Here is a 17643-nt window from a genome sequence, read left to right on the forward strand (position 1 = left end):
CATGCAGACCCTGCATCCGTTCAGACTGTTCCTCACTCTAAACGGTGGTTGAACACGTGGTGATAGGTGGCCAGCAGGGGGCAGCATATGAGCGGAAGTGTGGGGCTCAGTTCAGAGGGAAGCCGCCCCCCGCCACCCACCCCCCCCCCGGTTTTAAGTCCAAGGGCCAGTCCTGGTTACAAACAAACAAAACAAACATAAGACCCCCAAGTCTTATCTGCTTGCCACCTGTCCTTACTTGCACAGGGGCAAGCTTACTCGTAGGTGTGTCGAATGGGCCCAGAAGGACTGAGGTCGGACTGAGGGCTCCTGGAGATGTCCTTGCTTGCTGCCTAGGCTGGAGGTGTGGAGCAGGTTGTCTGAGTCTCCAGCGTCCGAGGGTCTGACGCAAGGAAGTGGGTTTCTCCCACGAAAACATTTGCCCAGCCCTTGGGGTCTTGGATATCAAGACACAGGCCTGGGGTTGCTCAGAGCTGGGGTGCAAGTCAGCTGGGGGCTTGACAGAGAGCCTTCACCGCTTCCTATACTGCGGGGCTGAGCTGCGGCGCGCAGGGTGAGGGCGTCTTCCTCTTGGGTGCACTGGCTGTCCATGCCTTCCCCAACTCCCGGCCCCGCCCTCTCCCTCTAGCCCCAGCCCCAGCCCCTCACTTAGAGGCCTCTGTGAGGGAGGGTGCTGATGTAGGGCGGGGTTTCTATTATGGGATCCTTTGCAGAAACTGTCCTCTGGGGAAGGCAGGTGGTGTTGGCTTGCCCCCTAGGCCTAGCCCCTGGAAGAACTTTCTAAGCAAAAGACCCCACCTGTGGCTGCTCTGAGACTCATGGTCTGAGGTCCAAGTATGTGCTTTTGGCTCCCACACCTGCCCCAGCCCCTGTTTCAGGCAGAGTGTGGGGCTGCCTCTCGGGCTGCTGTTTGGTGACAGCAGCCTGCCTGGTGGTGGTACCCTAAGTGGGACTGAGTGGGCCCCTGGACCCTCCAGAGACCACCCTCCAGGGCCTATGGTCCCATTCATGTCATCTGTGGAACCCAGAGCCGAGCCAGGGAAAAGATGGGGGCAGCAAGGCACAGCCAGGGTAGGGCAGTGACCCTTTTCTTGTGTGAGGAGATGCAGGGTGAGACGAGGGAGGGGTAGATCTCAGTACGATGGGGTGTGGTGGAAGGGCACCCTCTCCCTTCCTCTGGGCAGGGCAGCTGCTGCTTCCAATCCTTTTGGAAGTTTCTCCTGGAGGAAGTTTCTCCCCGCCAGCCCCCATCCTCCCCATGCTGGTTAGGAAGTACTCCGAGATACCTCACTCTTTGGATTGAAAACTTCACAGTCCTAGGTGAGGGTCGGGGTAAGAATCACAGGACCAGGGAATCTACAGTCCATGTGTCCCTAACATTTCTGCCCCAGGTGGGGAGGTTCCGGAAAAGAAAGCTTGGTAGCCGAGACCACAGGGCACTTGCTTTATTGTTCCAGGGACAGGGGACAATGGCAGGTCTTCAAGAGTTTCTGCTTGTGTCTCATCTGAAACCTGGGGCCAACCTCCGGGGGTTTCTTGTCACCCTCAGACCCTGGATAGGCCTGAGGCTCCCACTTGGTAGGGGTTGGGCTCTCAGGTAGGGCATGGAGGGCAACTGGGTCCACAGCTCCTCATTCCAGGGGCATCCCGGGGCCCTGCCAAGCAGTCAAAGAAAGGGGGCATGGGTGCTGCCCCACCAGCCTCTAGCAGACTTCCCTTCCCTGAATGCCCAGGCTGCCTGAGACAGCTGGAAGTAATTCACAAGCTGGGGCCTAAAACTACATGAAACTTCTCAGGAGTGAGACTGTAGTGACCTGGAGGGGCCCTTCCTGCACCCAGGGCTGGGAGAAAAGGACACTTTCAAGTTTCTGAGGGCAAGGGCTTTTCCAAAACACTTTTGTGTCAGAATTGGGCTCAGTTTGGTCCTGGGGTGGACACTGCCCCCTCCTGTGTGTCATCCTGGGAAAAGGCCAGAGAGAGCTTAAGTTGAGGACAGGTAGAGCCTGGCAGGGCAGGTGCTGATGAATAGCAGCCCGTGGGAGTGGGGTCCACAGACAACCTGGGGAGAAAACTCCATATCTCCTCCTTCTTGATGGGCCGCTGGGATGAAGATGGGAGAATAAATACAGGGGGCTTCTGGGAAAGATCATGCCTGGAGGGGAACGGGCCCTGCAGAGAACGTGGACGTCAGAATAGGGTTCCATGGTGGTCTTGGGACCTGGCATGGGGGCCCTGAGTTTTGGTAACCAAAGCCCTCAGCTGCCCCCAAAATGAAGTCAGGCTCTGATGTAGTTCTGATTCCTCTGGATATAAGGTATGTGTGTGTGTGTGTATGTCTGCATAACTGTATGTGTGTGTGTCTGTGCATGTGCGCCCGTGCATACGTGCATGAGGGCTTAAGTGTGGATGAGTATGAGCTAGGGAGAATGTATTTTCTTCTTGCCCAGACACTTGCTCTTCAGGGGCCCTGAGCGAGGAGCTCGTGTACCAGGCGGCAGAAATGTGTGAGGGGCAGAATCCTGGGTGGTGACTTCTACACCCCCAGCTGCCGGCTAACAAACAAGTTGGCTTAGTGGCACAGGGGACAGGGAGTGTGTTCCTTCCTTGACCTTTAAGGTGAGCCCGCCATGGGTGGCCAGCTGGGACTTCCAGGCCAGGCAAAGGCTGGAGCAGCTGCTGAGCATAGCTCATGCTAGGGCCATGGGCTTGGAGCTGGGGCTGAGGTACACAGAGGGGCCAGCAGGGGCCATGGGTTCCAGCTCCATGAAGGCTGAGTAGAGGGTGGTGAGATGCAGGTCCCCCACTGCCCCGGAGGCTCCATTGCCTGGTGGTGTCAAGTCGCCTGCCCCGCTGCCTGTCTCTGCCAGACAGGGCCCAGGGGGGAAGCAGTGGGATGGGGATGGGGGTTGGGGCGGCAGCATTGAAGATGATGTCAGGGGTGAGGTCACCAGTACCAAGGGGTCAAGGGCCAAGCTGTCATCCTTCAGCTGTTCCCACAGGTTTCCTATTTGGGGGAGAGAACAGGCGTCACTGGGAGGCACTAAGGAGCCCTGTCTGCCTCCCACCCCATGCTCTCACATGCTAAAGAGAGCAGGATTGGGGTAACACTGAATGGAGAACAGACCCTTGGCACTAGCTCTGTGACCCCAGGCAGCTGCAGAACCTCTCTGATTCCTCCTCCCATGTAGGACAGTTTGAAAGCCATAGCTCAGATGATCTGTGTGGCTCTTTTTCTTGTGGGTGGGGGAGATGATCAAGGATTTGAGAGCTGCCTATTGGAAGGGTTGATGCAGATGCTGTACATTCTGGGGTTACCCTGGGGAGGGAGCCCCAGGAACTCTTCACCCTGGCTCTTGCCCAGGCTCCCAAGGAAGGTGGATCTGCAGCCCAGACCAAGGATCTTCCAACAATGCACTGCTGCGACCAGTGAGCTGGTTGGGCTCAGCTCCCTGGGCATCCTCCACCGCAGGGCCCAAGGGACGGGAGCAAAGCCAGGAAGCACTGACTCTGGGAGCAAACAGTGCTGCCACCAGCTCCTCCTCTATGTGTTGTGTGACCTGCATCGTGGCAGGCCAGGGCCTGGAGCTCCTTCCCTGGGTATCAGGGCTGCAGGGTCTGGAGGAAGAGAGCTGAACTAAACCCTCGACTGCACTTGGCTGCCTGGGTTCCAATCCTAACTCTCCTTCTTTCTCTCTCTCTTTTTTTTTTTTTTGGCTGCCCTGCGTGTCTTGCGGGATCTTAGTTCCCCAACCAGGGATTGAATCTGTGCCCTCAGCAGTGAAACCGCGGAGTCCTAACCACTGGACCTTCACAGAATTCCCTTAACTTTCCTTCTTTCTAGCTAAGTGACCTTGAATAAGTTACTTAACCTTGGTATACGTCTGTGAAATGGGTTGAATAATCCCTCCTATCCTATAGGCACACATGAGAGAGCACATGCAAAGCGCCTCACAAGATGCCTGACAGTTAGTAGGGCTCAGGTAAATGCTTATGGTAGCTCACATGTCTATAGCTTCTTCTGAGGCTGTTGAGCCCTGTTCCCTACCTCTGGAGGTAGGCTCTAGCTGCTCGTTTCTAACAATAGCTTCCCAAGACCTGGGCTCCCTCCCCATCAGCCTGGGAGATCTCTGGGGGTCGGCTGCCCCCACCTGCTTGTGGATGTCTCCTACCCCAGTGCACACAGAAGGTCTGAGGCCTGGGTCAGCACCCTCCTTCAAACCCCCTGTGGCCAGTACCAGGACCTGGGGGTGCACTGGAGATTAGATGGGAATGGGTGGGGTTGGCCACGTGCAGAGATGGAGCAGGCAAGATGGAACGGAAGAGATAGAACCTCTCCCCCCGGGACCTGCCTAGCTCTGAGGCCTTCCGTTCTTCCAGGGGGAAGATCTGTCTCCTTCCTCTGCATTAGAAGATGAACTCAGAAAATGCAATCGCTTCTGGGAATGTTCAGACCATCGGTCACTCACAACCAAATATGGAATGGAACATTAGGCCTTTTCCAGCCCACCCAGAGCTGAGAGCGGTTTGATGATAGGTCAGTTGGAACCTGTTCAAGGGCACCAGGAGGAGGGAGATGGGGGCAAGGACATTCCTCTTCGACCCTTAACCACCAGTACCCCCTACCCAGCTTGGGCCTTCTCTGCTCCAGTTGACCTGAAACCCAGCAGTTAGTTAGCAGGCCGCAGCCTGGAGACTTAGACGGGACGGGCCACACTGCCAGATGTCCCTCTCCAGTACTGTCCCACTTCTCCCTTCCCATCCCCAGCTCACCCTGAAAGTCGAAGTCAGTGAGAGAGGGATTGATGGCATCCAGGTCAGTGCCAAGGTCTCCATCTGGCAGCAGGGTTTCATGTATGGTCCTGGCTGGGGAAGGTTCAGCCAGCAGCTTGGCACTGTGGCTGGGTGGGGTGTGGGCAGGCAGAGGCGAGTCCTGGGGGGTGCCCGGCTGGGCCCGCAGCTCAAGGTGACCATCTGGCTGTGGGAACAACGGCTGCAGAGGTCCAGGAGGGGCCAGGCCCGGTGAGAGGTGCGAATATGTCTGCCCATAAAAGGAGGGTGCGTGCCCCCCAAGTAGGTCCTGCAGGGGATTCTTGCCACGAATGGGGCCCGGAGCTGGGTGGACTGACTGCAGCGGCTGGGAGAACCCGGCTGGAGGTGGCAGGGGCCGGACGGAGCCTGAGCCTGCCAGCCCAGGGGCTGGGCAGCCGAGCAGTGGGGAACCCAGCTTCTCCCTCTTGTCTCCAATGAGGCTGTCCAGCTCTTCTGAAAAGGCCCAAGAGAGAGAGAGACACCATGAGGCCTCCCTTTCCCCACGAACGCTCCCAGCCTTAGAACCGCACTCAGGCGCTTTCCTCACTTATCAGTTCTCCTTGCTCAGCTTTTCTTGCCTCCTCCACTCTTATTTTTTTTGCCTCATGGGCACCCTGGGCCCTCCCTGCATGGCCGTTAGCCTCACCTGGCTTGGCCATGCTTTTGCGCACGGCAATGGGGTCTTTCCTCTTCCACTTCTGCAGTTCCTCCTGCATCTTGTCGATCTTGGCTGGATTGAGGGCCCACAGGCAGCCCTTGCGAGAGGAACTGCCTGATTTGTTCTCTACCTTCTCGAAGCACTTGTTAAGAGACAGGTTGTGGCGGACAGAATTCTTCCAGCCATCAGGCGCCGTCTGCCGGAGCAGAGCAAGACAAAGAATTCAGGCCGGGGTCACGAAGCCAGAAAACTCCTTTGCTATCTGGGCACAGAACTGCCACCCACCCTGGGGCTTGTCGTCCTCATCAGCACCCAGCCCACGCTCGGTACCCTTCAGCAGTGGGGCAGGGGTGGGCAAGAACCTCGCTCACAGTTAGTAGCACCTAAAATCTGCCTTCGTCCTACTCCATGCCCTTCAGAGAGGGCTGTAGGTGGTTCCTAAAGGAAGGGCTGGTGGGCCCTACGGACGGCCCCGCCCCTCCCCAGCCTGCGGTTGGGCCACTCCCCACTGGGTCCTCAGGCCTGTGCTTGGACCCGTCTGTGGAGAGGGACTCACTACGCTGAGCTCTCCCTGCTCTGAGTTTGTCTCTGGGGTGTAGGTCTGTGGAGTCCTCTGAGTGGGAGGGCATGTGTGTCCCTGAGAAATGAGTGTGTGTGAGAAAGTCTCTCTGGGTGTGTGTGTGGGTATCCATGGTTGTCTGTGTGTGTGGTTGTGAGTGTTCATATGTGTGTGCCTGGGGGCGTGGCCTGATGAGGAGGCCAGCCCTCAGGTGGGCGGTGCTCATGCCAACAGAATAAACACCCATTAGGAGGCCTGGTCATGCCACCAGGGCAGTAATTGCGCCCAGGGAGGGTTGTAAAAACTATTAGGCTGACTCAGTTGGGTGAGAGGCAGTGGCGGGGTTGCCAGGGGGCACCCCCTTTCCCCCACCTCCAGCTCTGTCCCAGGCTCTGTGACAGTCCTGGGCCCAGCAGGGGTGACCGTGGGCAGAGTGCCTGCTCTGGCTGGTGAGGTCCCCCTACCCTCGCCCCTCGGCCCCTCTCCCTTCCAGCCCACAGTTTCTGCTTAACGAGGGGCAGCCACTCCCTCCTCCCCAGCTCACTTGCCCCAGGGAGCAGTCAGGCTGAATCATGTCCAGCAGAACTGGGCCCTGATGCCAGCGTCACTGCAAGTTGCTCGCAGGAGCTGCTGGAGCCTTTCTCAGGGGCCGCTGGCCTGGGTCAGGGGCCTGGTTGAGATGACCTCAAGGCTCCCAGGGTCATGACAGAGAATTCTTGAGCCACCAGACCAGCCAGCTGGGGAATTCAGCTTCAACTCCCACGACAGTCCCTACTAGGAGTCAAGGCTGTGGGCAGAGTTAATGGGGACTGGGCCCTTTTATGGCCCCATAAATCTGTGATTTGGGGGTGCCAGGGCAGCCCCCACCCCAGCCACTTCCTGTTTGGAAGAGGGGTGGTCAGCGCTAGCAATTATGTCCAGTGGCTGGACCTTCCCCAATCCCACATCTCTGACTCACAGGGCTTCAGGACGCCCATCTCAGCTGCCTTGGGCGTGAGTGCTGCCCACCCTAGGGTCCACTCTGTCCTTGCCCAGAAAAATGACGTTCAACTGGGGAGTGAGTGATAGAGGGGGCAGAGGATCTTTGAACTAATTTCTTAGGTGGGTCAGAGGGGAACGGTGAGAGTTGGAAGTAACTTACGCGCCGACGGGTTCAACCTGACCATTTTACAGACTGGGAAACTGAGGTCCAGAGAAGAAAGGGTCTAGCCCTAGATCACACAAGGAGGTGGTGACAGAGCCCAGACTCCAATTCTGTTCCCTAACTAAGGGCCCTGCCCAGCTCACCCCATAGGACTGCTTTCACCATCTGGGGCCTGACCCATCCTCACAGATGCTTTCTCTCTGAAGTCAAATGTAAACTTGGGAGTGAGGGAGTGATGCAACTGGCTAAGAACAACAACTGGAACCGAAAAAAAAAAAAGCAGTTAGACCTCTTCACTACTCAGCCCTACAAAACAGGGATTACACAGCTCCCAGGAAAAATAATTAAGCCAGGAAGATGAGACGTAGGGAAGGGCTGGGAGTTGGCAGGGAGGACAGGCTGAGAGGAATGGGGCAGGGCCCTCACTTCCCTCTCTCTGGCCTGGCTCCTTGAAGCCCTAGGGGACCCTCTAAAAGCGTTATAGGCCAGGGAGGCTCTGGTCCCCTGACTTGCTGGGGTAGAGGGGCAGCTCTGGATACTGACTTTGATGCTTCTTGAATCCCAGTGACAACTCTCCTTCCTCCTCTCCCTTCCAGGACCTTTGATGGATGACAATACTTTTTCATTCTTGGCCAGAACTCTGACCATCTTGCCCACTCCTCATCTGATGGCAGCTCGGCAAGTACAAGCTTGTTTGAATATCAGCCTCAAATTACCCCCAGGCAGCACAGTTGGGAAGATGGTGGGGCCAGAAATCACTGGCAGGTGGAACTGGGTTCTGGCTTACCTGGGCCGCAGCTCCCACCCTCTGCCTGGGTAGAAGGTGAGACTGTATCCACTAGGGTGCAGGCCTTGGAGAAGGTACCCCTCACACGCAAGCTCTGACCTCCCCTGCACCCACCCCAGAAGAAGGGGTTTTTGTTGGAGGGCCTGGGGAGCATCAGACAAGGGAAGTGGGTGGTGTGGGAAGCCAGAGAGCTTGAGCCGGCAAGTGATCCCACTTGATGTTTGGCCTTGAGTAAATGGAGAGAAGGGCATCTGTCCTGCCTCTAGGGAGGGAGTTTGCTAGAGCCCCAGAAGCCCCTTCTGTGGATGATAGAAATTATTGATAGATCCCGTCCATGGGAAGGTCGGGTGAACCAGCCAGTTCCCTAGGACCCTCTAAGACCATGAAGCCCACACTCTGCTTTCTGGCAGAACAGCAGCTGAGACTGCCGCCCACAGAGGCAGATCCTAATCTCTCCCGGGAAGGTAATGAGTTCTGCAGTCCCAGCATCCTGTGTCACCTTGGCTGGCCAGCTCCTACCCCAATTCCTCCAGTCCTACAGCATCCTGGGGGCAGCGGTGGGAACAGCCTCGCATTTCTTCCCAAGCTCTCTCTCCCCATTTGGGGTAGGTGGACGCTCCTTGAAGCCTATCAGAATTGCCATGTCCACCTTCCACCAGCATGAGGTCTGACTCCAGCCTGCTGTGTGACCTTTGGTGAATGGCTTGAGCTCTCTCTTCCTCACACAGAACTGTCCTTCTGAAGTGGAGACAAGGGGGAGCATGTGGGGGACACACCCTCTCCTGGCTTTCACTCAAACTCATCTCCCACCTCCCAACGGAATCCTCTGGTTCCAGAGAGGCCTGGCTTGCCTGGGGCCGGTGGGGTGCGGTGGATTTGGGGCTCACCTTGAAGTAAGGAAAGTGCTCCGTCATAAAATTGTAGATCTCGCTGACGGGAAGGCTCCCAGTTTTACTGTTCTTCAGGGCCATGAAGATGAGGATGCTGAAGGCAGAGAAAGTTCTGAGAGTTTGAACCTCTGACCTGGCCTGGAGTCTCCCCAACCCCACCCCCGGCCTGGCTGGAATAGTCAAGGAAGAATAGTCTGCTGTAGAATTCACGCGTGAGAGGCCCTATGAGGTCCAGAGGAGAAGGAATGAGAAAGTGTCCACTGAAGTCAGGAAATACTGATATACAAGGGTCTCGTGGCATCTGAGAGAGCTGGGTTACAATCCTGGCTTTGGCCACTCACTAGCTGTGTGACCTTGGGTGAGTGCCTTAACCTCTCTGAGCCTCAGTTTCCTCAGCGTTGAAGTGAAGAGAGTAATAGCTGTCTCAGAGTCGTGAGGATTAAGCATGCTGCCTAGCACATAGAAGGCACTCATTAAATGGAAGCTGTCATTACCAGTCAGCCTTCAGCCGATTGCATGAATGTTGGATAGTAAGGGAGGGGATTAAGGTTTTTTGAGTCCCTAAAAAGTGCCAAGCACATTCTCTCACTTAATCCATCCAAAGGCCTGAACATTGCAGTTCTCTCTCTTTTTTTTTTTTTTTAACAGATGAATAAACAGAGGCTCAGAAAGATTAAGTAACTTGCCTGAGGTTTCACAGCTAATAAATTCAGAGCCTGGAGTAGAACCCAGTTCTACTGGACTCCAAAGATTGCATGTGCTCCTTTCGGCTCATCATCCGGCCTTCCACAAACCCCTTCTCTGTGCTCCTGGATAATGTTTAAGTTCCTTTTCCTTCTCCTGAGCTCATACTGGCTGATGACCTGACCCCATGAGGGGCCTGGCACACAGGAGGTCGAGTATCGATGCTGGTTAGATGAATGAAAGTTCAGATGGAAGGTCTCCCAGATGGGCTGGGTGCTGCTGGCCTGGTACTTATAACCCCAGCGCCAGAGAAGTTGCACCAGGTCTGGCAGGTGCTGGATAACTGAGCCGCATCTGCAGACCTCATCCCTCACTTACTTCCAGCAGAGCTTTGGGGGGAAGCTTCTCTCTATATCTGGGGAGGGAGGGAGAAGGGGGGAATCATCCCCCCTAAACTCTCAGTTTCAGGCCCTGGGCCCCAGGAAGCTAGAACTTAGCGGGCTCATCCAGGGCACCAGCACCTGCTGAGCTGAGCCACAGACATGGCTCCCCAGGGTGAGATGAGAGGTCAGAGGTGAACTAGTCAATCCCCCTGCCCCATGCTGGAATCTTCTCTATAGCATCCTTTGGAAGTCCACTAGCTATGACTTCCACTCCCTGCCATTACCCTTATACCTCAAGGGATTCCATGTCTCAGTTTCCCCAGGGTCCTCTCAGCCCTCTTCCTTCTACCTCAGGAGTGCTGAGAAACGTACCTGTAGGAGTAAATGGGTTTTGGGAAGAGAGGCTGGTGCCCATCGGTGCTGGCCTGGGGTGCAATCCGCTGGTATGGATAGTATGAGGAGCCCAGGTAAGGTACAGGGTAGCTGCTGCCACCTGGTGAGTACTGTAGAGGTCAAAGGGGCAGAGTGGTTGCCATGGTAACCAGTCTTCCCAAGGAAGGGGGCTCCCTGCCCCCATTCACATACATCCAGAGAAGGAACTGAGGCTAGATTCTTCTCTCCTGTGCTCCACCACAATGGTCATGGGCCCCAAAGAGCTATCTGAGGATGCTGGCCAAGGATGCGGCTATCCGGGGGCCTGTGAGGAGATCCACATTCCAGAATTCAGGATCTCAGAGGCCTCAGAGCTCCCTTCCTCCAGCATCTTTCTCTCAGGTCTCTAGGTACTCTGGTTGCCATGGTGATAGGACAGGAGTTGGGCTAGAGAGTGTGAGGGGTAGCCCAGGCCCTTGTACCCTTCTGGGCAGGCGCTCCAGACCTCTCTGGTATCTCCTGGAGTGGTTGGGCTGGAAGTGGGGTGTCCAGCCTGGGCATTTGCTGGCCACTGCCACCTTTTATGAGTTTCAGTGGCTCCTTGAAAGGGCTGGTCACGATGGTGGGCAGGTGAGGGTAGGAGGTGGTTTTTATGGCAAAGGGAGTGGCTGCGGTGCCAGGGATGGTGTTTTATGGGGGTGAGGGTGGGTAGGAAACTCTGACTCCCCCATCTACTCCAGGCCGAAGTGATCTTTCCAGGTCACCCGAGAGACACTTAGTGACTGAGTCACCTCTCTGCAGGTTCCATAAAGCCCTGGGTGTGGCTATCTTGTTCGAGGAGGGGGTGCAGAAAATAGAGGGCATCGAGACAGGGCTGGGCATGACGAGGCCGCCTAGGGTCTGGTAGTCCCTTCGCCCTGCTGTGGCTCAGTCCCTGTCGGGCCAGGCCGCCTCAGGGACATTCCTACCCTGGGTCAGACCGCGAGCCTCAGGAGCGCTCGGCTATTCCAGCCAGGCTCGTCATGGAGTGAGGATGATCCCTCTTGTGTTTCCTCTGCTTCCCTCCTTCTCCTTCTTTCTCCGCACTAAGCAGGCAGTCTGACCAACACACCCCCATCCCCCGCCCACCTGCCTGCCTCCCTGGCTTGGCCAAGATCAAGGCCAATGCCAAAGAGCTGGGAGCAGAACCTGCTCCACAGGCAGGGCCTGTCTCAGTGCCAGGCTGCAGGTGGATGAAGCGGGGTGCTGGGCAGTCACTTGCTCTGTCTTGCCCGGCGACTCCTGGGAGCTGCTTGGCTATTCTAGGACTCTTTTCTTTCTCTTTTTAAAAACCTCCATCCCATGCCAGTATGGGTCAATTACTTGGCTTCCTGTACGTCTGGGAGGAGCTGAGGCTGGGCAGTGGGGTGGGAAGGGGGATAGGGCCAGAGATGATGGGGACCTGTAACCTCCAACTGGGAAGGTCCCCTAACTTCACTCCTGGTTCCACCCTGTCTAGGCTAAAGGGAAGTTTGAGGCCAAGGCCACATAAGATGGTGGCTGACCCAGACGAAAGCCCGCTGTTCCCTGGTCTGCTCAGCCTTGTGTGTCACCCCATTTACTCCTTTTCTCTTTGCTCAGTCCTTTTCTAGCTCTCCTCTTCTCTCCCTTTTTGGTTCCCATCCGGCCCTGCCCCAGTCTCAGTCCCACTCTCTTTCCTGAGACCTCTCAGGCAGTGTCTCAGACAAACCCCACCCCAAGAGAAGGGCAATTGCTTCCCTCCCCGTGAACCCCTGTTCCCCACCCCAGGTGGCCCAGCCTGAGATTCAGGGCCCGGCTCTCCCTACCTGCCCATCCAGGTGTGCACACACACACTCACACACACACCCACACATGTAATATCCTGAGACCCTGGGGAAAATTGCCCACCTGCCCCAGACCTACCTGGTGGAAGGGGGGCTGGGAAGGACAGTACATATGCTGCAAGGGGGGCTGGTAACAGTACATGCCTGGACCGCTCTCCAGAGGTGGGGGCTTGACCTCAACTTCTGACTCCTGCTGGAAGGAAAAAATAACAGATGACCGAGCTGGACCATATTTTTCTTCCTTTTTCTCTTCTGTGTCTCGAACCTTACACAAAAGCAACCCCTACTTTGCCTCCCCCAGAGCTTATTCCTGGAGAACAAATAGAGAACAGAGAAGGGCAGGGATTTTCCTGAGGGAACTCAGCAAGTTAGTGGTGGAGCTGAGGCTGGAACTGACAGGGCTCCCCATCCCCCCACCTCCCTGCAGGTGAGAGACTGAGGCTGGGCTGTCTGGGGACATGGGGGAGACTTGTCATTGGTCACACTGAAGCTGGGGTAGGACCAGAGGTCTCCCTGGAATGGCACAAGGGTGCACTGCCTGACCCCACTCACCAAGCCCGGCTCAGAACTTGCTTGTTGGTTCAGAGCCACCAGCCCCTCAGAGCAGGTGTGCAAAGGACCACTGCTCTAGAATTCCCATTGCAGAGCCATGGTGAGGGGAGCACAGGAAGTGGCCAGAGAGGTTGGTCCAGCTGGGGCCCCCAAGGTCCTGACCCTTCCTCTTCTGCAAAGCTCAAGGGAACTCTGGCAGGCTCTCTGGAGGGGGCTAGCGAGTCCCCTCTGCTCTGGCCATCCCCAACTCAGAGCCTCTGCTCTCTGCTCTGGGGAGTGTACACTGTTGCTGGTCTGCTGGAGCCCCGTGGCCTTTCTCACTCTGGCGGAGGGAGCCTGCAGCTGCTGCTGGCGGTGGAGGCCAGATCCTGGCCTCCCAAGGGTTATGAGCCCCACATGGAGCCCCCAGGGGCCAGCATAGAGTTCTACCCAGAGTAGGGCCAGACAGAGTATGCAGCTAGGTACAGGAAGGTCAACAAGGCCAAGAGCAGGTGGACCATTCTTCCTGGGATTACCAGGGGCCTTGGGAACCAGCATCTGGGCCCAGAGGGTCAAATTAGCTGTGAGCTCTTTCTGGGTGTGCCCGGGATTGCTGATGCAGAGATAACCCTAATCATAGAATCTCACATCTAGAAGGGCCACAAACACTATGTCCAGCCCTATCATTTGGCAGATGGTGGGGCTGAGCCCATAGAAGGGAAGTGATGTGCCCAAGATCACTCAGAGTCAGCCAGCTTGCTGTGGGTCTCTGGGCCCAAACTCTTCTCTCCATTGTGTGTGTGTGTGTGTGTGTGTGTGTGTGTGTGTGTAAGAAAGTGGGCTCAAACCTCAGCCTCACTTCTTATAGGCTGAGAGACACCTTGGGCAAGTCACTTGGTCTCTACGGAGCCTCAGTCTCCTCATCTGCAAAATGGGGTTAGTGGGAACTCTTTAGAGGGTTGTCATGAGGATTGAACAGGGCACTTGAAAGAAAGCATCTGGCACAGTGACCACGGGCTGGCACTGAGTGGACATTTAGGGGGAAGTAACTGGTATGATGGTCCCTTTCCTGGGGGCTGCTGCCACGTTCAATGGGCCTGAGGAAGACGCCGTCAAAGGGCCCCAGAACCAGAAGCAGACTCCGTCTTGGCCGCAATTGGTAGGGGCCCAGCGCCTTCTCTATCTTCCACTCCTGGGAAACAGGCTTTTGTTGGGGGTGGCTTGTGGATTGAATGGGAGCCTGTTTGAAAGCAAGAGGTAAGGAGAGCTGGTGGGCATCTGGAGTAGACACAGCCCAGGCTGGGGAGTGGGGAGCAAAGCTCCCTTTAGTCTTCCTCTTCCCAAGGCAACAAGCCTATGAGGTACTATTAACGATACTTTTCTGATGAGGCTCAGAGAGCTTAAGTGACTTGCCCAAGGTCACACAGCTTGTGGGTACGGCTATGAAAGGAAATGAGCTTTCAAGGTGCTTTCAAGGTATTTCTATGAATATACCCAGGCCTCACTCCAGGTAAAGGATGGGACCAGAGTGTCCTTTGAGAAGACTTAAGTCCTCTCTCAACTCTGTAGGCTGATGCTGGAGAGAACATTGTGCCCTGTGGCTCCTCCCTAAACCCTTTCTCTTGGCCTCTGGAATGCGTTTTTCTTCTCACATTTGCATATGAGCCTGTAGGTCTGGCTGGAGATTCTTGACACTTAAACAGAGAGAAGCTGCACACTGGAATCCTGACTCAGGAGCCTCCGGGAAGCTTCCAGCTTCCTCGGTCTGACCGGCCTCCCCAGCCTCGTCCCCTCCACACCAGGCCAGGGCAGCGACCCTTGCCCAGCTGACCTGGAGGCCCAGAATGAAGCCTAGGGTCCCCAGCTCTCTGAGCTCGCTGCTCTCCTGGTGCACACTGACCCTGAGTGGAAAGGTCTGGAAAGGGATGGCGGGGGGTTTGTTCTGGGCTGCCAGGAATTGGGATGGGGGTAGGTGGGATGGCTGCCGGCCACTGGTACTCACCAGGACTTGGGGGCTGTGCTCCCGGCTGGGGTAGGGGAGCCCGTTGCACCAGGCCTCTGCTGGGAAGCCGGGCAGGAAGGCCTCACGCTCCCCCACATCTGTGGGGATCTCCTCAAAGGCCTCCAGCGCCCCTGGGGTCTTAAAGGAGTGTCCAGCGAGGGCCAAGGCGGTCTGGGCCTCAGGGAAGACGTCGTCGTGGAAATGCCGCTTGTACGGATGGAAGGGCACGTGGCTGCCCTTGAGGAAGCGCCCGGGGCTGCTTGCCGGGCCCTCCTCAAAGCCGAAGCCGGGGTACTTGTCTGAGGGTGAGAGCCGGAAGGGGCCCAGGCCAGGGCCAGCTGGGCAGTGGACCTGCTCGGGACCCGGTGACGCGGTGCAGGGGCTGTGTGGAGGCAGTGAGGGTGCCCTCTCTGGAGGGCCATCGGGCACAAATGATGAGCAGCTGAAGCCGGCATGCTTCTGGGGTGGACAGAGGGTAGAGAGCCTGTGAGCGGAGGCTGCACCGGGACCCTACTCTGCGCGAAGGTAAAGGGCCTGTGGCTGAGCTCTGGCGAGACATAGCCTGCCCTGGGAAACCCCAATCTGACGAGAGCACACTGCTTCTAAACCTGGTCGCCCCCAGCAGGATGGAGGCACAGCCCTGCCCTGGGAAAGCCCCAGACTGAAGGGACAAGCAGAGGCCCAGGTCTGACACTTCTGGATCTGGGAGTCACTGGGTACTTATTTGCTGGTGGAAGGGACAAGACAGATGCAGGCAGGTCCCTGGGGGGTGGGGGTGATGGCCCACCTGCGGCTCGTGCACCTCTCAGGTCTTGGCCTCAGCCTGGACCTAAGTGCCTGGTACTTACGTTCTGTGGGGCAGGGGAGCCTGGGAGGCCCGGTGCCTGCATGTGGTCCCCTTGGGGCTCGCCCTCCAGTCTGGTGGGGCCCGGCAGCGTGACGTCAGACTGCTGCAGGAGTAGCGACACCATCACCCAGTCCTGGCCTCGAAGAAAGCCAGCTGTGATGAGTGTGAGGACCACCGTCCAGGGCTGACCAAGCCCAAGTCCACCACCTCCATTCCCACCCCATCCCCGGGCTGGGACCCTGACTCCAGCCAGATGTCTGATGAGAGGGGGAAACAGACAGACAGGGACAGATAAACAGACAAACTGAGAGGAACATCGGAAACAGAAGGAAGCAGATAAACAATGGGAGAGACAGAGTATGAAGGACACAGAGGGAGAGAGGCAGGTGGACTCGAGGGGACTTGGATGCCTCGTGGCCCCGTGAGCCTGGCCGGCATCCCCCACGGCACTGGGGATGCCACCACCGGCCCACTGTAGAACGTGTGGCATATTTGGTTTTCTCCTATGTCCTCCACACTCCAAAGTACCTGGGACTTTGCGCAGGCCAGTGCCCTTTCTGAGCTTTGCACTCACCTTTCGAAAAACTCAGGGCCTATACTAGGTGACATGGAGGGCTCTTGCTGTTCAGACCTTCTAGAATTATAGGAGAACTCTGTACCCAGCACAGTTGAGTGGTTAAGAGGACTCAGCTCAAAGCCAGCCTTTGCCTTTCCTTGCTAGCTGTGTTAGCGAAGCTTTCTGAGCTTCCACATCAATCATCTGCAAAAACAGGGAGAGAGAGAGGGCCGCCCTCGTGGGGATGCCGGATTAAATGAAATCATGCACATGAAGAATTTAGCACAGTGCCTAGCATGTAGTAAGTGCTCAGTAAATGCCAGCCCTCGTTATTAACATCATTATTAGTATGGTTCTTTTTTTTTTTTAACATCTTTATTGGAGTACAATTGCTTTACAATGGTGTGTTAGTCTCTGCTTTATAACATTAGTATGGTTCTTACTACTACTACCCTCACTTCTCTGCCTTCCTTCTCCACCATCTGCAAAGGGCAGTTTCTCCTGAATTTCTTCCTCTTTGCCCAAGTGGTTTCTGAGAAAGGCCACCCTTTGCTGAGAGCCTGCTCTGGGCTGGCCACTGTGTAAATGATTAGGAGAATTTTCTCATTGGTTTGTCAGAATAATCCTGTGAGTGAGGGACATTATTAACCTCACTTTCCAGATGAAGAAACTGAGGCTCAGAGGGGTTAAGTGACTTGCCCAAGTCACATAGCTAATCCTTGATAGAGTCAAGTTTTGAACCCAGATCTGTCTGACTCTGAAGGCTACACTCCTCTCAGTCTCTTCATTTGTTGCGGGTCAGAGTGGGGGGTGCATGGGCTAGGCGCCAAACAACAAGAAAAGCACGAGGTTTACACACACACAAGACCCCCTCCGGCAGAGCAGGAGAACTGCATTTCCCCAGCCCTGCTCTCCCAGGAGCTCTGGCGGGGAGGGATGGCCGTGGTGGCCCCATGTGCCCAGCCTGGGGTTGGTACACCTTTGTTAAATAAGCTCTCTCCTTCATTTGACAAGGGGGTAGTGGGGACAAAGAAGGGAGGGCAATTGCCCAAAGTCCCTCAGAGGATCAGTGGCAGAGGGGGCTAGGAGCTGGGGTCCAGGTGGGGGCCTGGTGGAGGCTCTCCCGCCCCTTCAAGAGTCTCCACCGCCCCTTCTCCATGTCCCGGTGCCGCTCACTCGGCAATGCTAAATGTGGCGTGACCAGGGAAGCGCCGAGCTGGCCGTAACTGGACACCACGGTGGAGCAGGCCTGGGGCCCGAGGTGCAGGGCAGCCCATCTCTGGCTCCGCATGATTGCGCGGCCCGGCTCCTGCTCCCTGGACAGCCCCTGGACAGCTCGGGCCCGCCTGCCACTCCTGGCCCTGGTCCAGAGGTGCTTTCCCAAGGCCTTCTCCAGGCCTACCAGAGGCAAGCCTGGGCCCCTTCCTCCCCCAGGTCTTGGGCTTTGTAACACGTGGGGCGGTGGTCACTCTCCTCTCCAGAGGCAGAAGAACATATGGTTAAGAGCAAAGGCTTGGGATTTGGGCTGACCCAAGTTTGAGTCCCAGCTGTGTCACTTCCTGGCTGTGTGACTTTGA

At 56.5% G+C, this 17643-nt stretch overlaps 1 protein-coding gene across 3 annotated transcripts; it reads right to left on the reverse strand.

Annotated features, from left to right (window-relative positions):
• Positions 1 to 2687: 2687 nt before the first annotated feature.
• Positions 2688 to 15643, reverse strand: FOXN1 (forkhead box N1; the record flags this gene model as incomplete). 3 transcript variants are annotated; one of them, XM_079904625.1, is made up of 8 exons in its annotated part: positions 2688 to 3004; positions 4771 to 5262; positions 5456 to 5663; positions 8845 to 8941; positions 10287 to 10417; positions 12210 to 12320; positions 14664 to 15122; positions 15512 to 15643. In XM_079904625.1, the coding sequence occupies 8 exons, from the start codon at positions 15632 to 15634 to the stop codon at positions 2688 to 2690; spliced, it is 1938 nt and encodes a 645-aa protein (XP_079760751.1). The 3 variants fall into 3 exon arrangements, with proteins under 3 accessions (XP_079760751.1, XP_079760750.1, XP_079760752.1); XM_079904624.1 differs by having other exon boundaries at positions 12210 to 12323; XM_079904626.1 differs by having other exon boundaries at positions 12210 to 12323; positions 14664 to 15119; positions 15512 to 15634.
• Between the last annotated feature and the right edge of the window lie 2000 nt (positions 15644 to 17643).

This window comes from Stenella coeruleoalba, assembly GCF_951394435.1.
Source record: "Stenella coeruleoalba genome assembly, chromosome: 19".
NCBI lineage: Eukaryota > Metazoa > Chordata > Mammalia > Artiodactyla > Delphinidae > Stenella > Stenella coeruleoalba.